This window comes from Globicephala melas, chromosome 21, assembly GCF_963455315.2.
Source record: "Globicephala melas chromosome 21, mGloMel1.2, whole genome shotgun sequence".
Classification (NCBI taxonomy): domain Eukaryota; kingdom Metazoa; phylum Chordata; class Mammalia; order Artiodactyla; family Delphinidae; genus Globicephala; species Globicephala melas.
In genome coordinates this window covers 30,804,439-30,819,946 of record NC_083334.1, presented here as the reverse complement: position 1 = coordinate 30,819,946, position 15,508 = coordinate 30,804,439, and the positions used below count along the sequence as shown (strand labels likewise).

Here is a 15,508-nt window from a genome sequence, read left to right as displayed (position 1 = left end):
TAAAAGTATTATACTTAATGCTGATGGCTCGAAAGACATGTCTATATTAATTAGATCAAGAAATGTAAACATTAACATAGGTATTAATATTGAATATTTCCCAGTTCACGTGAATCTGAAATTTATTTAGCTTAATTTTCCTTGTATTTAGAACTGTTTGATTTGTAAGCGCTTACTTTTCTGTTAAGCCAGTTAAATAGAGCTCATTTACAAATTAACCTCAGCAGTATTATCCAAAGACAAAGACACATACTGAGACATAAACATATATCCAGGCCGTCAGAGATCTCATAGTTTCCACTTGAGATTTAAAATGTCTCTTTGCCTTTTTTTTTTTTTTTCCCTTGGCTTGAAGTTCTACTAATTAATCCAAGGCTGAAGTCTCAGGCAAAGGGGGCTGTGTTTGTAGCTCAAGGACATGGTAAGAGTTAACTTCAAGCCTTCTCCTAGGCGTATTTTTGTTCTCTCAGGGTCAGAATTCTGAAAAAGATATTTCAACAAGCTAGCTCTCTCTAATTGCATATGCAAAAAGAACCAGTTTTGCAATTTCAAAAAAATTTTTATCTTAACCAATTTTCTCTGGAGTCTAAAGAATATTGTGGCCATCCTGACTGAAGGAACCTAACTTGTTTTGCATTTGGGAAACATCAGACATGGGGAAGGGAACATGGACTCTAATAGTGCCCATGTTTCCATTTGCTACTTCCTGGCGTTGGGCAGTCCTCGATCTTGTGTGGGGAGGGGAGGGGAGGGGGGCCTTTGCCTTGATAAGGGGGTACCTGTTGGGGAGCTGTGGGTTGAGGTGGGGGTCGCGGGCTGAAGCAGGGGGTTCATGGGGTGGAAGACAGGAAAGGTCGAGTAGAGGGTCGCCTAGGAGATCTGATAGAGAGGGAGACAGAGCGGGTTTGGAGGATAAGGTGGCAACAGAAAGACACATGCGGCATGAGTCCCTCAGCTCCGGATTCTGACTAAGGGCCATAAAGGTCTGGACTTAAGGAACCTCTGAGTCCTTTCCTTGTTTCCGGCAAAAGAGATCAAGTTGGAGGATCGTGTTACAATTTAGTGTGCCTAAGAGGCCATTGTTCTCGGTCCCTCAGTTTATACTGGGGCCAAGCCGTGTTACAAAAGAAAATGAGCCTCTTCTTTTTGAGATTTTCAGGGTCAAATTTTCCCAGTTCCTGAGGATACAGCCGAGGGGTGAGTCCGAGGGAGGCTCCCGAGACGATCCAGAACCCATTCTTAGCCTGTACGCCGTAGAAAGGGCGCACTGAGAGTCACCGGCTGACAGAGAGGGGTCCCCTTTGTCCCAGTGATCTCTCATTGCGACTAAGGCACAAGATGGGCCGACTGTCCCAACAATCGCGTCTGACCGTGAGAGGTGACCCTGAGCGTGCGACTGAGGCACAGACCGTGCGACTGAGGCACCATGCGACTCGGGCAGGGGAAGAAAGAAAAAGAGAGAGATTCCCGGGAACTACCGGGTGACTCACCGCTTGGCGATGCCCTGAAACGTGAAAGGCACTCCTGGGATGGCTCAGAGGCAACACTTAGGCTCCTGTAAATCAATCGGACGGAGAAAAAGGTGAAAGCAACAAAGACAGGCTGAGGAATCGGCCTCGTAGTCCTGCGGGAAGGCGGCGGCCAAGGGGAGGGGGGCTCAGCGTTCTGCTTGAACCAATATGTGCCTCACGGTGCACGGAAGTTGCCTTGCTGGGGGCAGACGCTCTAACAGCCTGGTCCGTTCCGTGACCCCCTTATCCTTCACGGGAGTCTTCAAGCGGCAGGCGCCCTGATGGCTTTTAAATGCCTGACCCGTGCCCGCACGATACCAATCGGCCCAGTCTGCAGTCAGGAGGAAGACAGAGGGACCCTCACCCGTTCTGGGCGGCAGTTACTGGGGCGAAGTGAGCCGTGGAGCCTTCGGAACACACCAGGGTGTGTGTGTGTGTGGCCAGAGTCCTCTGTTGCTTCCCGGCAGCTTGCCTGTTCACAGAGGGTCCCAAGAAATGAGGAGAGAGAGGTCGGGGGAGGAGATCCCCCCGGAGATGTTCCCCGTACGGGCCACCAAAATGTCGTGGTCTGAGCGCGGGTTGGAAGAAGAATTTCTAGACACGAAGTATTTTAGAAAAGAGTGAGTTTATTGAGAGCAAAGAGCAGAGGTTAGTGAGGGGCACACTAACGAGAGGTGAATGCAGCAGGCCCACTTCCTGATAGACCACGGAGAGCTGACCCCCTTTGTGGGCTAGTAGCCAACTTTTATAGCCTCAAGACAAAGAAAATTCCTGCTGGCAGGATGGCATTAGGTGATTGGTCAGGATGCTTCAAGGTTACTACATGGTGATTATTTTGCCTAATATGGAGTCGGGGGAGAAGGGCTGTCCGGTACAGATTAGGGAGAGCCCATGGCAACAGTTGCTATGGGGGGCTCCGTTAATTCCGGGATTTTTGTCCTGTGTCCTTGATGTAGGGTGTCCTTGATGTAGGGCTCCATAGTACCTTCCCTTCCTTTATCCTATTGTTTGAGAGTAAAAATGTAGAGTTTGCCTTCCATATTCTGCATATCACATAATGATACCACCATATACCATTATTTGAGGCAGAAATCTGTTTCAACAACAAAATATACCTGTACCTTCTTGGTAAAAATGAAATGTAAAAAATATGTTCTTTGCATTATGGCTAAGCACTCTTTAAATTACCTCAAAGGTCCTCACAATATACTTAAGAGCGAGGTATGGTTCTATCATACCCATTTTAACAGTTAAGGAAACTGAAGAACTATTTTGGCACCGAGCTAGTGTGTGATGGAGACTTTGGAAGCATCACCTCCCTCAACACCTTGCAGCTTTTTCATTATTACAGATACTAATCCATTTTTCAGTGCCCAGTTATCCTTTGTTAAACTTTCTAATTAATCCTGAGAATTTGTATGTAAAATTGTAACAGGGAAGAACCAATCTCACTCTGTATTAGGTCTGTTTCTTACTTTAGCCTGGTGCTCTGTTGCCTGTGCTTAGTTATGCTGGCTCTGTGCCTTTTGTAAAGAATGTTGCCTGTAGCCTGAAATATACAGGAGAGCCTATTTTCAAGGCTCTGACCTTTAAGAGTCTATTCATATGGAGATAAAAAGTTGCAGAACAGAGAATAATATTTGTTTTGTTGGAGGGTTACAGGAGCATGTGACCTGACCTACGTGGACAGCTGCAAAGAGGTTTGTAACAACCAACCTCGCTCCTCCTTCATCTTGCCTTTAAAAGTGCTTTGCTGAAACCCTTGGAGGAGTTCAGGGTTTTGGGGGGCAGGAGCCACCTGTCTCCCTACATGGCCCCACAATAAACTTTTCTCTGCTCCAAACTCCTACGTTTTGGTTTGCTTGGCCTCACTGTGCGTTGGGCACAGGAACTTGTTTTCAGTAACAAAATGTCTCAAGCTTTCAATCTAAATAACAATACAATCTGCAAAAAAAAAAAAAAAAAATAGCTGGTGTATATATTACCTTTCAAATCTTATTGAGTTTATATTTATTTTTAAATTATGTTACAAAATATAGTCAATCATCATTATTCAATTATTCCATATCTGCAAATTTGCCTATTTGCTCAGATTTATTTGTTAGCCCCTAAATCAATATTTGTAGCTCTTTTTGGATCATTTGAGTTTACGAACAAATGGCCAAAAATTCATTTGTAACAAGGCTCACACTCCCAGCTGAGGCTGAACAGCTGATATACTCTGCCTTCTTATTGCAGCTCTGCTGCAGAGATGACCAGAAGATGGAGTTGGCACTGTATTGAGGAAGCTTGGGTTCTGAGGCCAGTTGCAGGGTGTCGGAATCTCAGCTATGGTACCTATTGCTGACATGGCCCCAGGCAAGTCACTTTTCACTTCTCCTTTGTAAATCAGGGAAAATAGAATCTTCCAGGATGAGACGTTTGCAGGATTTAAGATCGCAATCTCTATGAGATACATACGTATTTCCCTTTGAAATGCTGATTCAGCAATAGCTAATTCAGCGTTTGGGGCTTTATAGAACATAGTTATCACAAGAATTGAATGTATTAGTATGATCTCACTAATATAATAAATATTAAAACTATTTTTTTTAGAGATAAAAGGTCCAGTAGACTTTTTGTGAAATAGAAACTTGGTCAATTATTTTTTTTTCCTGAGTCTGTAATTTAACAATATGTGTGTATGTATGTTTATGTACCTTACAATGTTTATGTATTGATTGTGACATAATGAAAAAATAAAATATTAAAACATTTGCTCTTATTCAGACAAAATGGCTATTTAACAAAATAAATATAAACACAAAAATAACTTTATAAATGATATGTATGAACTGATTTGGGCCATGTAGTCCAGAAAGAATAAAATACCCATAAAACACAAAGAATGATTTCTTAATGACAGGAGTTTCTGAGACCTTTGTCCCAGTCTTCTGTGGCACTGTAATTTGTATAAGTGATATTTCAGAACCTACAGTGAGCAAAACAGGTGTGACCGTTCCCCAGCGCACGGCAGCATCCTTATCCTTCTCTTACTTGTCCTCTCCTATCACATCACTCGTGGATCTTCCGAGCCCCAGCGGGCATGCGCGCGCACACATGCACGCGCGCGCACACACACACACACACACACACACACACACACACAATCATACTGCGCAGGGTTCCAGGAAGAGGTTCCTCTAGAAGCGGGAGTGTTACTACCCCACCACCGTCCAGAGACCCTCGGGGCTGGCTGACCTCAGCCCTGGGTAGGTGAAGAAGGGCTGCTCCCAGGACCCCATCCAGGCTCCCTCCTCCCCCCACCTCCCTGGAAGACAGGCGCCCCCTCTTGCAGTGCAGGGTCTCGGAGTGAGGGACAACTATCTCAGTCCTGCTCAGAGCCCTCCGACCAGCGGGCCCGCCAAGACCCTGAAACTGGTTGGGCTCGGACCTGACGCCGGACTCTCCCCAGCCTGGCCTGGGCTTCTGCAGCAAGGAGGGCGACGACCCCCGTGCCAAGGGACCCTGCGACGACGGGCCACCCTCCTATCCAGCAGGGTCCTCACGATGGCCCGTGGAGGTCAGCAGGCCCAGCCCTGAGAGGAGCAGCAAGAGAGACAGCATTGCGTGGCCAGCTGGCCTCGCCACCGGGGTTGACTGGAAACGGTGCAGCGAGCGCGTGGAGCCCTGCGCTCTAGGCCACGGCGGGGAGGCGCAGGGAGGGAGGGCAGAGCGGGCGGAGGGGCGGGGCAGGGAGGGGCTGGGGGGCTGGCCTGGGGGCGGGGGTGGGGCGGGTGGAGATGGTGGGGCTGGTGGGGGGAGGGTGAGTGGGGTGAGGGGTGGAAGTGTGGCTACGGCTCCGTGGACCCAGACTCCACCTGTGGCCAGGTGTATGCCCAGAAGCATAGGGGAGACTTCCTCCTGCCCAAGTGTGCTTTATTTTCAAAAATTTGACATTTTAAACGTATTCAGTGGTATCATAGGGTTATAAAACACCTTCTCTTCTGCATGTAACCCACTTGATGATGAAGTTCTTGGCAACATTAATAGTCCACGTCATAACTCTCTGGTACAATGGCTGAATGACTAGTGAAAGAAAAAGAAAATAGAAATTCACAATATCTTTAGTAGCAGGCGGTTTCCTACTTTAACTGTATCTACTGCCAGATTTCTGTTTTAAGTCTCAGATCAAAACACTCACGCAAAGGAACACAGACAGTAAAAAATAAAAAATCAACTATAATAGATTAACTGAAATATTCATTATAGGTAAGTTTGTTTCTTAGAAAACTAAGCAGTCCAAATAAAAAGCTAAACATTAAATGTGTGTATTCATATATGAATATGTATTTATATATGAATATGTATTTATATATGAATATGTATTTATATATGAATATGTATTTATATATGAATATGTATTTATATATGAATATGTATTTATATATGAATATGTATTTATATGTATAAAGGTGTGCATTTTTTAGTTTTTTTTTTACAGCAGGTTTTTATTAGTTATCTGTTTTATACATAGTAGTGTATGTATGTCAATCCCAATCTCCCAATTCATCCCTCCCTCCCCTGCCTTCCCCCCTTGGTGTCCATACGTTTGTTCTCTACATCTGTGTCTATTTCTGCCCTGCAAACGGTTCTTCTGTACCATTTTTCTGAATTCCACATATATGCGTTAATATACAATATTTGTTTTTCTTTCTGACTTGCTTCACTCTATGACAGTCTCTAGGTCCATCCACTTCTCTACCAATGAACCAACTTCGTTCCTTTTTGTGGCTAAGTACTATTCCATTGTATATATGTACCACCTCTTGTTTATCCATTCTTCTGTTGATGGGCATTTAGGTTGCTTCCATGACTTGGCTATTGTAAGTAGTGCTGCAGTGAACACTGGCGTACATGTGTCTTTTTGAATTGTGGTTTTCTCTGGATATATGCCCAGTAGTGGGATTACTGGGTCATATGGTATTTTTAGTATTTTAAGGAACCTCCATACTGTTTTCCATAGTGGCCATATCAATTTACAGCCGGGGGAATGTAACACTTGGGGGTGTGGGCCCGCCAAGGACGATGGGGCCCTCCCGAGCCACCTTCCCCCTGCTGTCCCACCAACGGTGCAACAGGGTTCCCTTTTCTCCACACCTTCTCCAGCATTTGTTGTTTGTAGATTTTCTGATGATGCCCATCCTAACTGGTGTGAGGTGATACCTCATTGTAGTTTTGATTTGCATTTCTCTAATAATTAGTAATGTTGAGCAGCTTTTCATGTGCCTCTTGGCCATCTGTATGTCTTCTTTGGAGAAATGACTATTTAGGTCTTCTGCCCATTTTTTAATTGGTTTTTTTTTTTTTTTAACATTGAGCTGCATGAGATGTTTATATATTTTGGAGATTAACCCTTTGTCTGTTGATTTGTTTGCAAATATTTTCTCCCATTCTGAGGTTGTCTTTTCATGTTGTTTATAGTTTCCTTTGCTGTGCAAAAGCTTTTAAGTTACATTAGGTCCCATTTGTTTATTTTTGTTTTTATTTGCATTACACTAGGAGGTGGGTCAAAAAGGATCTTGCTGTGATTTATGTCAAAGAGTGTTCTTCCTATGTTTTCCTCTAAGAGTTTTACAGTGTCCGGTCTTACATTTAGGTCTTTAATGCATTTTGAGTTTATTTTTGTGTATGGTGTTAGGGAGTGTTCTAATTTCATTCTTTTACATATAGCTGTCCAGTTTCCCCAGCACACTTATTGAAGAGACTGTCTTTTCTCTGTTGTATATCCTTGCCTCTTTTGTTATAGATTAATTTTTATTATGGTAAAACACACATAACATAAAATTTACCATCCTATTTTTTAGTGTACAGTTTATTGCTATTAAGTATATTCAGTGTTGTACAAACATCACCAGCTACCATCTCCAAAACTCTTCATTTTGAAAAACTGAAACTCTATACCCATTGAACAATAACTCCTCATTCCTTCCTATCCCAAACCCTGGCAACCACCATTTTATTTTCTCTCTCTAGGAATTTGACTACTCCGGGTACCTCACGTTAGTGAACTCATACAGTATTTGTCTTTTGTGACTAGGTTATTTCATGTAACATAATGTCCTCAAGGTTCATTCATCTGCCTTGTAGCATGTGTCAGAATTTCCTGACTTTTAAAGGCTAGATCATAAATATTCCATTGCATGTTTAAACCACATTTTGCTTTATCCATTCATCTGTTGATGGACACTTGTGTCGCTTCCATCTTTAGCTATTGTGAACAAAGGTGCAATGAACATTGGTGTACAAGTAGCTCTTGGAGAAACTGCTTTTGGCTATATACCCAGAATATTACAAATAAAAAGGCAACCAAAAAATGGGAGAATTTGCAAATCATATACCTGATAAGAGATGAATATACAGAATATGTAGAGAACTCCTAAAATTCAACAACAACAAAACCCCAAACAATCTGATTCAAAAATGGCCAAAGGACTTGAATAGACATTTCTCCAAAGAAGATATATGAATGGAATATAAGCACATGAAAAGATGCTCATTAATCATTACGACAATGCAAATAAAAACCATGATAAGCTACAACCTCATACCCATTAAGATGTCAGAAAGCATGTATATATATATGCATAGTTATATATATGATATATATAGTTACATACATAAAACTTCTCTCTATAAATGAATATTTAGGTTATATATATATGTATGTATATCTAAGTATATATATTTGAAATATATTCCTTCTGGAAGCCCAAGTAATTTGTGTTGTCTTCCTGGCTTCAACCCAAATGTGTATTCACCATAACTATGATATTTCCTCTTGGTCTTGCAGAAAGTGATTAAATGGAAGTTCTTAGGTGTGTGGTCTGTGAGTTTGTGTTATGGTCCACTCTAAGAAAAGTTAGTCTTCTACTAAGTCTCCCATGTCTAGCCCTCTGCTTGCACAATTTTTAGTGTGAGTTAAAAGCAACAACAGCAAAAAGTCTTTTTCAAACCTTGCCAAATATTAATACATTTTAATGCAGTTTAACTTCATTATGAAGGCAGAGAAAACCAATCTTCCTGAAGCATTATTTTCTTTCCATTCTGCTTTCTAAGAGACAAACTTCAACGTAAAAGAGGATTTTAAAGGAATTTATACCTTTATTTATTTACTTAACCTGTGGCATGTGAAAAAGATAACTCACATCTTTCCTTTAGGCAAACTTACTTGCAAATATGGATTAAAGAGAAAATCACATTCTAATGTTTGAAACTTGGAAAAAGATACATTACAGAAAAAAAATCATTATCCTATAAATAAGCAGACTTGCACTGTAAAATTGACCATGAAAATAAAAAACATCTTATTTCCTTCATTCAAAATTAGACCTACATATATATTGGTCAGTTGGTTTTCAACAAAGGTGCAAAGGCATTTTGATGAAGATACGATAGTTCTTTCAACAAATGGTGCTGGACCATTTGGCATACATATGCAAAAATACAAACCTTATCACATACTTCACACCTTACTCTAAATTTACTTCAAATTTTACACAAAAATTATCTTAAAATGGATCATAGATCTAAATGTGAAATGCAAAGCTATAAATCTTCAAGAAGAAAGCACAGGAGAAAATCTGAGTGACCTTGGGTTTGGTGGTGAGTTTTTAAACATAACAACAAAAGCATAATCCAAGAAGGAAAATAATGATAAAATTAAAAACTTTTCCTCAGCAAAAGACACTGTAGTTAGAATGAAAATATGACACATAGCTGAAGAAAACATTTGCAATTTTTATGTCTGATAAAGGCCTTATCTGCAGGATATATAAAGACAGGTGTGTGTATGTATGTGTTGTACACATATATTGAATTTATATATCCACCTATTGTGAGGATCTAGACGCAATGGAATACAAGAAGCAAGGAGCACACCTAGCATCTAGATTTGTTTCTAATATTGTTCTCCAATAAAAGAAACCAAGAATCCTTGTAGAAATGCCTGCTTCTAGGCCTGTGGCCAGGAATATACAAGATGATTCTGGAACATCTTATAGAACCCAAAAGTGAAGAGCTGCTCAAAAAACAAAAACATATGGGGTACGTTTAGTTGCTTCCTTTTATAGATTTTAGTATAAAAAGGGAGAAAAATAATCTTACAGGTGTTTTCATGTTTTCCGGAAATACCTGACAAACACTACTTCCTCCAGGTAATCAAGGTTGATATTATCAGTTGGTAGTATTTGCCTTTGATATCGATGTGATGAGAACGACGTTCCACCTCTGTGATCTTCCTACCTAAACCCCATAGCCCCAGCCTAATGCATGATGGAAATAAACATATGGCTACAAGATGATTTTTTCCATCTGATGAAAATTATGTTTTCAGTGGCTCCAGTATATACACTTATAGAATAAACAAAGATGCAGGGCCGAATGGTGCGCATCCCAGGCCTGCTGGGAGAGTTTATAAAGGAACAGTCATTAACGCTGGGTGCAGCAGAAATTTTTGGATGTGAAGATGTATTGAGCATGTACTTTACTCACGTTCCCTCTACGATATTACCTGTCAGGACTTTCTTTGAATTCTCTTTTTCTCTTTTCCTCTGTAAAGGCTCGTGATAGGCCAATTAAGTCACTTCCTCTTTCAGGGAATATGATCCATCACTTCCCTGAACGATATGCATGTAATGTGTGTGCAATTGAGCGTGTCTTCATAAAATGGACTAGTAATGATAGCTTTCAAAGAAAATGTAACTTTGAAGCTGAAATCCTCATTCGTGATGTTACATTTCGGGATTAATATGAGGGTTTCTTACCTTCAATGAGTTAAATGTTAGGTCATCAGAAGAGAAGATGCACAAATGTAAGAAAATAGTCTGCACAGATGTGTAAGAAACAGTATCTGATTTCAAAGGAATTCTGTAGAGATTTTTTAACAGTATTTGAGACTACTAAAGAGATAGAAATATTATGAGGTTCAAGGGTTTATTAGTGACATGTTTAACACAAATTCTAAATTGGAAAAAAAAGGTTTCCCCAAAGGAAACAAAGACTCATACTTAATTTAGATCCAACTAGAAAGGAACTTAAAATGATACACCAAATATATTCTTCTCTGACATATTAAGTCCCTAGTACAGTGTGGAATATTCATCAGGAGAACAGTTTTGGAGCAGTCAAAATTTTGACTTGCCTTAATATACTAACAATGAACTACTGGGAAAACAAAATGGTTAAAATGCCATTTACCTTAGATTTAAAATAGCACATATTTAATAACAAATGTAACAAATGTTATGCAATTATGAATTTATGACACTGGTTAATGACCAGCACAATTTAAAATAATAAATTATTTGTAAAATCATATTTACCCCTCATATTCTGCACTCTCTTCGTTGCATGATTTTCTTATTTCATTTCGCTTCATGATCATAATGGTGAAAATTATGAAAAAGGGCAGAACAATGTAGAAACTCAAAATAAGCCAGTTCTGATGTGCATTGTAGCCTTTTTTAGTAAAAATTGTAACTAGAAATGAAACATAGAACATTTGAATAAATTTATATTTATTTCACTTTAATCATATGTGTACATATAAAATCATATACCTAATCGAAAGTTTAATACCTTGCAAACTCTTATAGGAGAAAACAAAAGGACATTTAAGCTCATAGCCAAAACTTCAATGGTACATTTTTCATAGATTTACTAGTCATCTTTTATGCATATTTGTTTAATTATTACGATACTGTATACATATTTTGAGGTCTGCTTATTACGTGCTGCTTATTTATGGCATCATATTTTAAAAGGTGATATATTAATAGGGCTTAAGTTAAAAATTTAGCAAAATACTGTGAAAAACCGCCATCCCCCTCCCTCGCCAAGTCACATAGCTTCTCTCCTTGGAGGAAACCATTTTGAAATGACTCCTGTTTCTCCATCTAGTATTTATATTTTATACGTATGAATAAAATCCATATCTATACCTATCCTGGTATCTGTATCTACCTATACGTAAAGTGTGTGTTGTGTGTATTTTTCCCCTCTCGTTGACGTTCAACGACATATTTATGCCCTTTCGTTATTTCTTACACCTAAAAACTTGAAGTATTACGCAATTCAGAAAAGTACACAGTAAATAAATATGTTAACAAAGAATTAGAAAAATCATCCAGATCTCAAAACATACCCTGTTAGACTCCCCAAAGCATCCTCCGGACATTTTCTAATCATCATTCCTCTCCAAAGGTTACATGTGTATTGATCTCTTCCATTATTATTTATTTAGTAAATTTTTTACTGAACTATAACATAATAACAGAAATGCATGCATGCCGTAATTTTACAGCTCAAAGATTTGACAACAAAATAGTGTGACTTTTGTCTTAGATGTCATTTAAATTTTGCTGTTTTAACAGCTTTACTGAGTTATTTTAGACACATAATACATGCACCTATTTGAGATGTACAATTTTACAGGTTTTATTATATGTATATATCTATAAAACCACCACATCAGTCAAAAGACAGTTGACCCTTAAACAATGCAGGGGTCAGGGGAATCCACTCTGAGCAGTCTAAATCCATGTTTAACTTTAGCGTTGGTCCTGCATATTCTAGGTCCCTTCTTAGCCCAGGTTCCACCATATTCGCAGTTGCCCTTCCGTGGATTCAATCAACCTCAGATGCTGTAGTACTGTAGTATTTATTGAAAAAAATCTGTGTATGAGTGGATCCGTGCAGTTCAAATCCACGTACTCCCAGGCTCAACTGTCGTGAATATATCCGTCATCCACAAAAGTTTCTACTTGCCTATATATGGTGCTGCCGTGATGCCACTCCCCCAAACAAGCAACCACTGATTTGATCTGCATTCTCTCCCTATCAATTAGTTTGTGTGTTCTACAATTTAATACAGAGTCAGACAGTCTGTATTCATTTTAGTCTTGCTTCTTTCACACAGCGTAAATGTTGACATCCATCCATGTTGGTACTTTTAACAATAGCTTGTTCCTTTTTACTGTTCAATATATACTATTGTTTGGATATACCACACGTCCTTGATCCATCACCTCTTGATTTGTATTTGGGTTGTTTCCAACTTTTATCTATTACATCTAAAGCTGTTATGAACATTTGTATACAAAGTTTGGTATGGGAGAAGGCATTCTATTCTCTTGGGTAAATAAAATAGTAAAGTGACTAGATTACATGGTAGGTAAAAGTTTACCATTTTAAGAAGCTGAAACTGTACAATTTTACACTTCAACAGTAGTGTATGAGACACTATCTTCACATATTGGCAAAACTTCATGTGGTTAGTCCTTTAAATTTCAACGAAATTTAAAGGAATATTATGGTATCTAATTGTGATTTTAATTTGCATTTCCTTGATAAACAATGATGTTGGGCATCTTTACTTGTGCTTATTTGCCAATCCATATATCTTCTTTGGTAAAGTGTCTGTTTAAGTGTTTTGCCCATTTTTAGAAGGCTGTTGGTTTTTCATTATTAAGTTTCAAAGATTATATATTCTGAATATAAAATCTGTACATATTCTGAATATAAATACTTTATTAGGTATACACCTAACAGTGACTTTTGAAGAGCAAAAGCTTTTAATTTTGGTGATGTCCAAGTTTTCACCTTTTCTCCTTGGATTGTGCTTTTGGTGTCATATGTAAAAAAAATCCTTATTTAATCCAAAGTCACTAAGGTTTTCTCATATATTTTCTTCTTGAAGTTTTATACATTTAGGCTTCACTTTTTTTTTTTTTTTCTGCGGTACGCGGGCCTCTCACTGTTGTGGCCTCTCCCGTTGCGCAGCACAGGCTCCGAAGGCGCAGGCTAAGCGGCCATGGCTCACGGGCCCAGCCGCTCCGCGGCATGTGGGATCTTCCCGGACCGGGGCACGAACCAGAGTCCCCTGAATCGGCAGGCGGACTCGCAACCACTTCACCACCCAGGGAAGCCCTAGGCTTCACATTTTGATCTGTGATCCACTTTGAATGAATTTTTGTATATGATTTCAGATCATGTACAAAATGTACAAAATTCCTTTTTTTTTTACATGTGGGTATGTAATGGTTCCAGCACCTTTTGTTGAAAAGACTACCCTTTATTCACTGAGTTGCTTTGCACTTCTATGGAAAATCAGTTTTCCATGTATCTGTGGGTCTATTTCCAGTTCTTTATTCTGTTCCATTGATCTACATGTCTACGTTAATATCAGTGCTACACTGTGTTGATTATTGTAGCTTTATAGAAAGTTTTGAAATTGGGTGGTATACTTTCTTCAACATCACTCTTTTCAAAGTTATTTGGACAACTCTAGGTCCTTTGAAATTCTATATAAAGCTTATAGCCAGCTTGTCACTTTCTGCAAATGAACCAGGTGGATGATTTTTACAGGGATTTTCTTGAATGTATAGATAAATTTGCAGAGAACCGTCCATTTAACAATAGTCTTCCAATCTATGAACATCATTGTCTCTCCATTTATATACATTTTCTATAATTTACATCAGCAATGGTTTGAAATTTTCAGTGTACAAATCATGTAATTTTTCACTAAATTTATTTCTAGGTATTTTACTTTTTATGCTGTGGTGAATAAAATTGGTTTCTTAATGTCATTGTTGGATTGTCTCCTCTTAGTTTATAGGAATACAATTGCTTTTTGTATATTGATCTCATATTCTTCAACCCTACTAAATTTTTTGTGGATTCCTTAGGATTTTCTGCATATAGGATCATATTATCTATACATAAAGACTGATTTTCTTTTCAATCTGTATGCTTTTTGAGCTTTTTTTTTTTTTTTTGGTGTTTTTATACTGACTAGACTCTGATATAATACTGAGCGGAAATAACCTGCAACCCCAGGTGAATGCATAGGCAGCCAGCTTGCCCCCTCTCCTGCCAGTCACAGCTGTTTGTAGGCACAGTCAGGTCCTGCCTTCTGTCACTGGCCAAGACCACCATGGCTGCCTGTTTGTTGATAGCCCCTCCATCCGTGCACTGGCATGCTCCCAGCCTGATTCCTGTCACTGGCCTTTACTGCAGTGTGCATGCCAGTGGGGAGAGTGTCCAGCCACAGGAGAGCACACTGACATCCATGGACCCTGCAGCTGTTATCAGATCCAGATCAGGCTCAGCCTCTGTCATTGGCTGGTACCCATGCCCACCTGTAACTAGCCCCGCCCCCCAGCTATGCACCTGCACACCCCCAGCCAGACCCCCATCACTGACCTCCACAGCAGTGCACTCTTTCCAGGGGCTAAGAGTACAGCCACAGGAGAGGAGCATACTGTAGCTGTTTGTTGGATCCAGATCAGGCTCTGCCTTCTGACACTGGTTGGCATCACTGTGCCTACCTGTAGTTAGCCCATCGGTGTGCACCCCGAGCCTGACCACCCCCCATCACTGGTCTCCCTGCAGCATGCATACCCCAAGGTAGAGCTTGAAGCAGTAGGAAAGCACACTGACACTCAGGAATACTGCAGTGGCCAGTGAGCCTATAGTTGGTTCCAGCCCATTGCTTCAAGCACGTCTGCACCTGACCTCTGCCACCACACGGGCACCTGCAGTTGGGCCCCACGGCCAAGTGTGTGCATGCCACTATCTCCAGCCACCACTGCTGCCTGGCCTTGTCCTTAGCTACTGATCCTGGAGGTCCTGCTTCGAGCCCAACAGTCCTTGCAGCCACTATGGACCCACGAAATGCTCACAAGGACCACACAGTTGATAATATGGACCTCAGTGGCCTGAGCCGAAAAGACATTACATCCCTTTGGGCCTGGTACCACCAGGTGCTCCTGCATTTGGCGCCCTGAACCAGTTGTCCCAGGGTCACAGCACGATCAAGTATGCCTCCATCCACAGGTGAAAGGCTTCCCTTAGGAAATCGTTTACAAAGTCTGGAAGGGGTGACTGTATCTCCAAATGTATGGACACCTACGCAAGGCTGCAGGAATCATGAAAAATCAGGGAAAGAGGTCTCC

General features: G+C 40.3%; 1 protein-coding gene across 1 annotated transcript in view; it reads right to left on the bottom strand.

Moving 5' to 3' along the window:
- Positions 1-5,433: 5,433 nt before the first annotated feature.
- LOC115840646 (disintegrin and metalloproteinase domain-containing protein 18-like) overlaps positions 5,434-15,508 on the bottom strand; it is a 90,307-nt gene continuing 80,232 nt past the window's right edge. Inside the window, exons 20-21 of the mRNA XM_060291642.2 lie at positions 10,874-11,030; positions 5,434-5,579 (exon numbers count right to left, since the gene is read on the bottom strand). Coding sequence (XP_060147625.1) covers positions 5,537-5,579; positions 10,874-11,030 — 200 coding nt within the window. The 3' untranslated portion in view covers positions 5,434-5,536. The remainder of the gene's footprint in view (positions 5,580-10,873; positions 11,031-15,508) is intronic.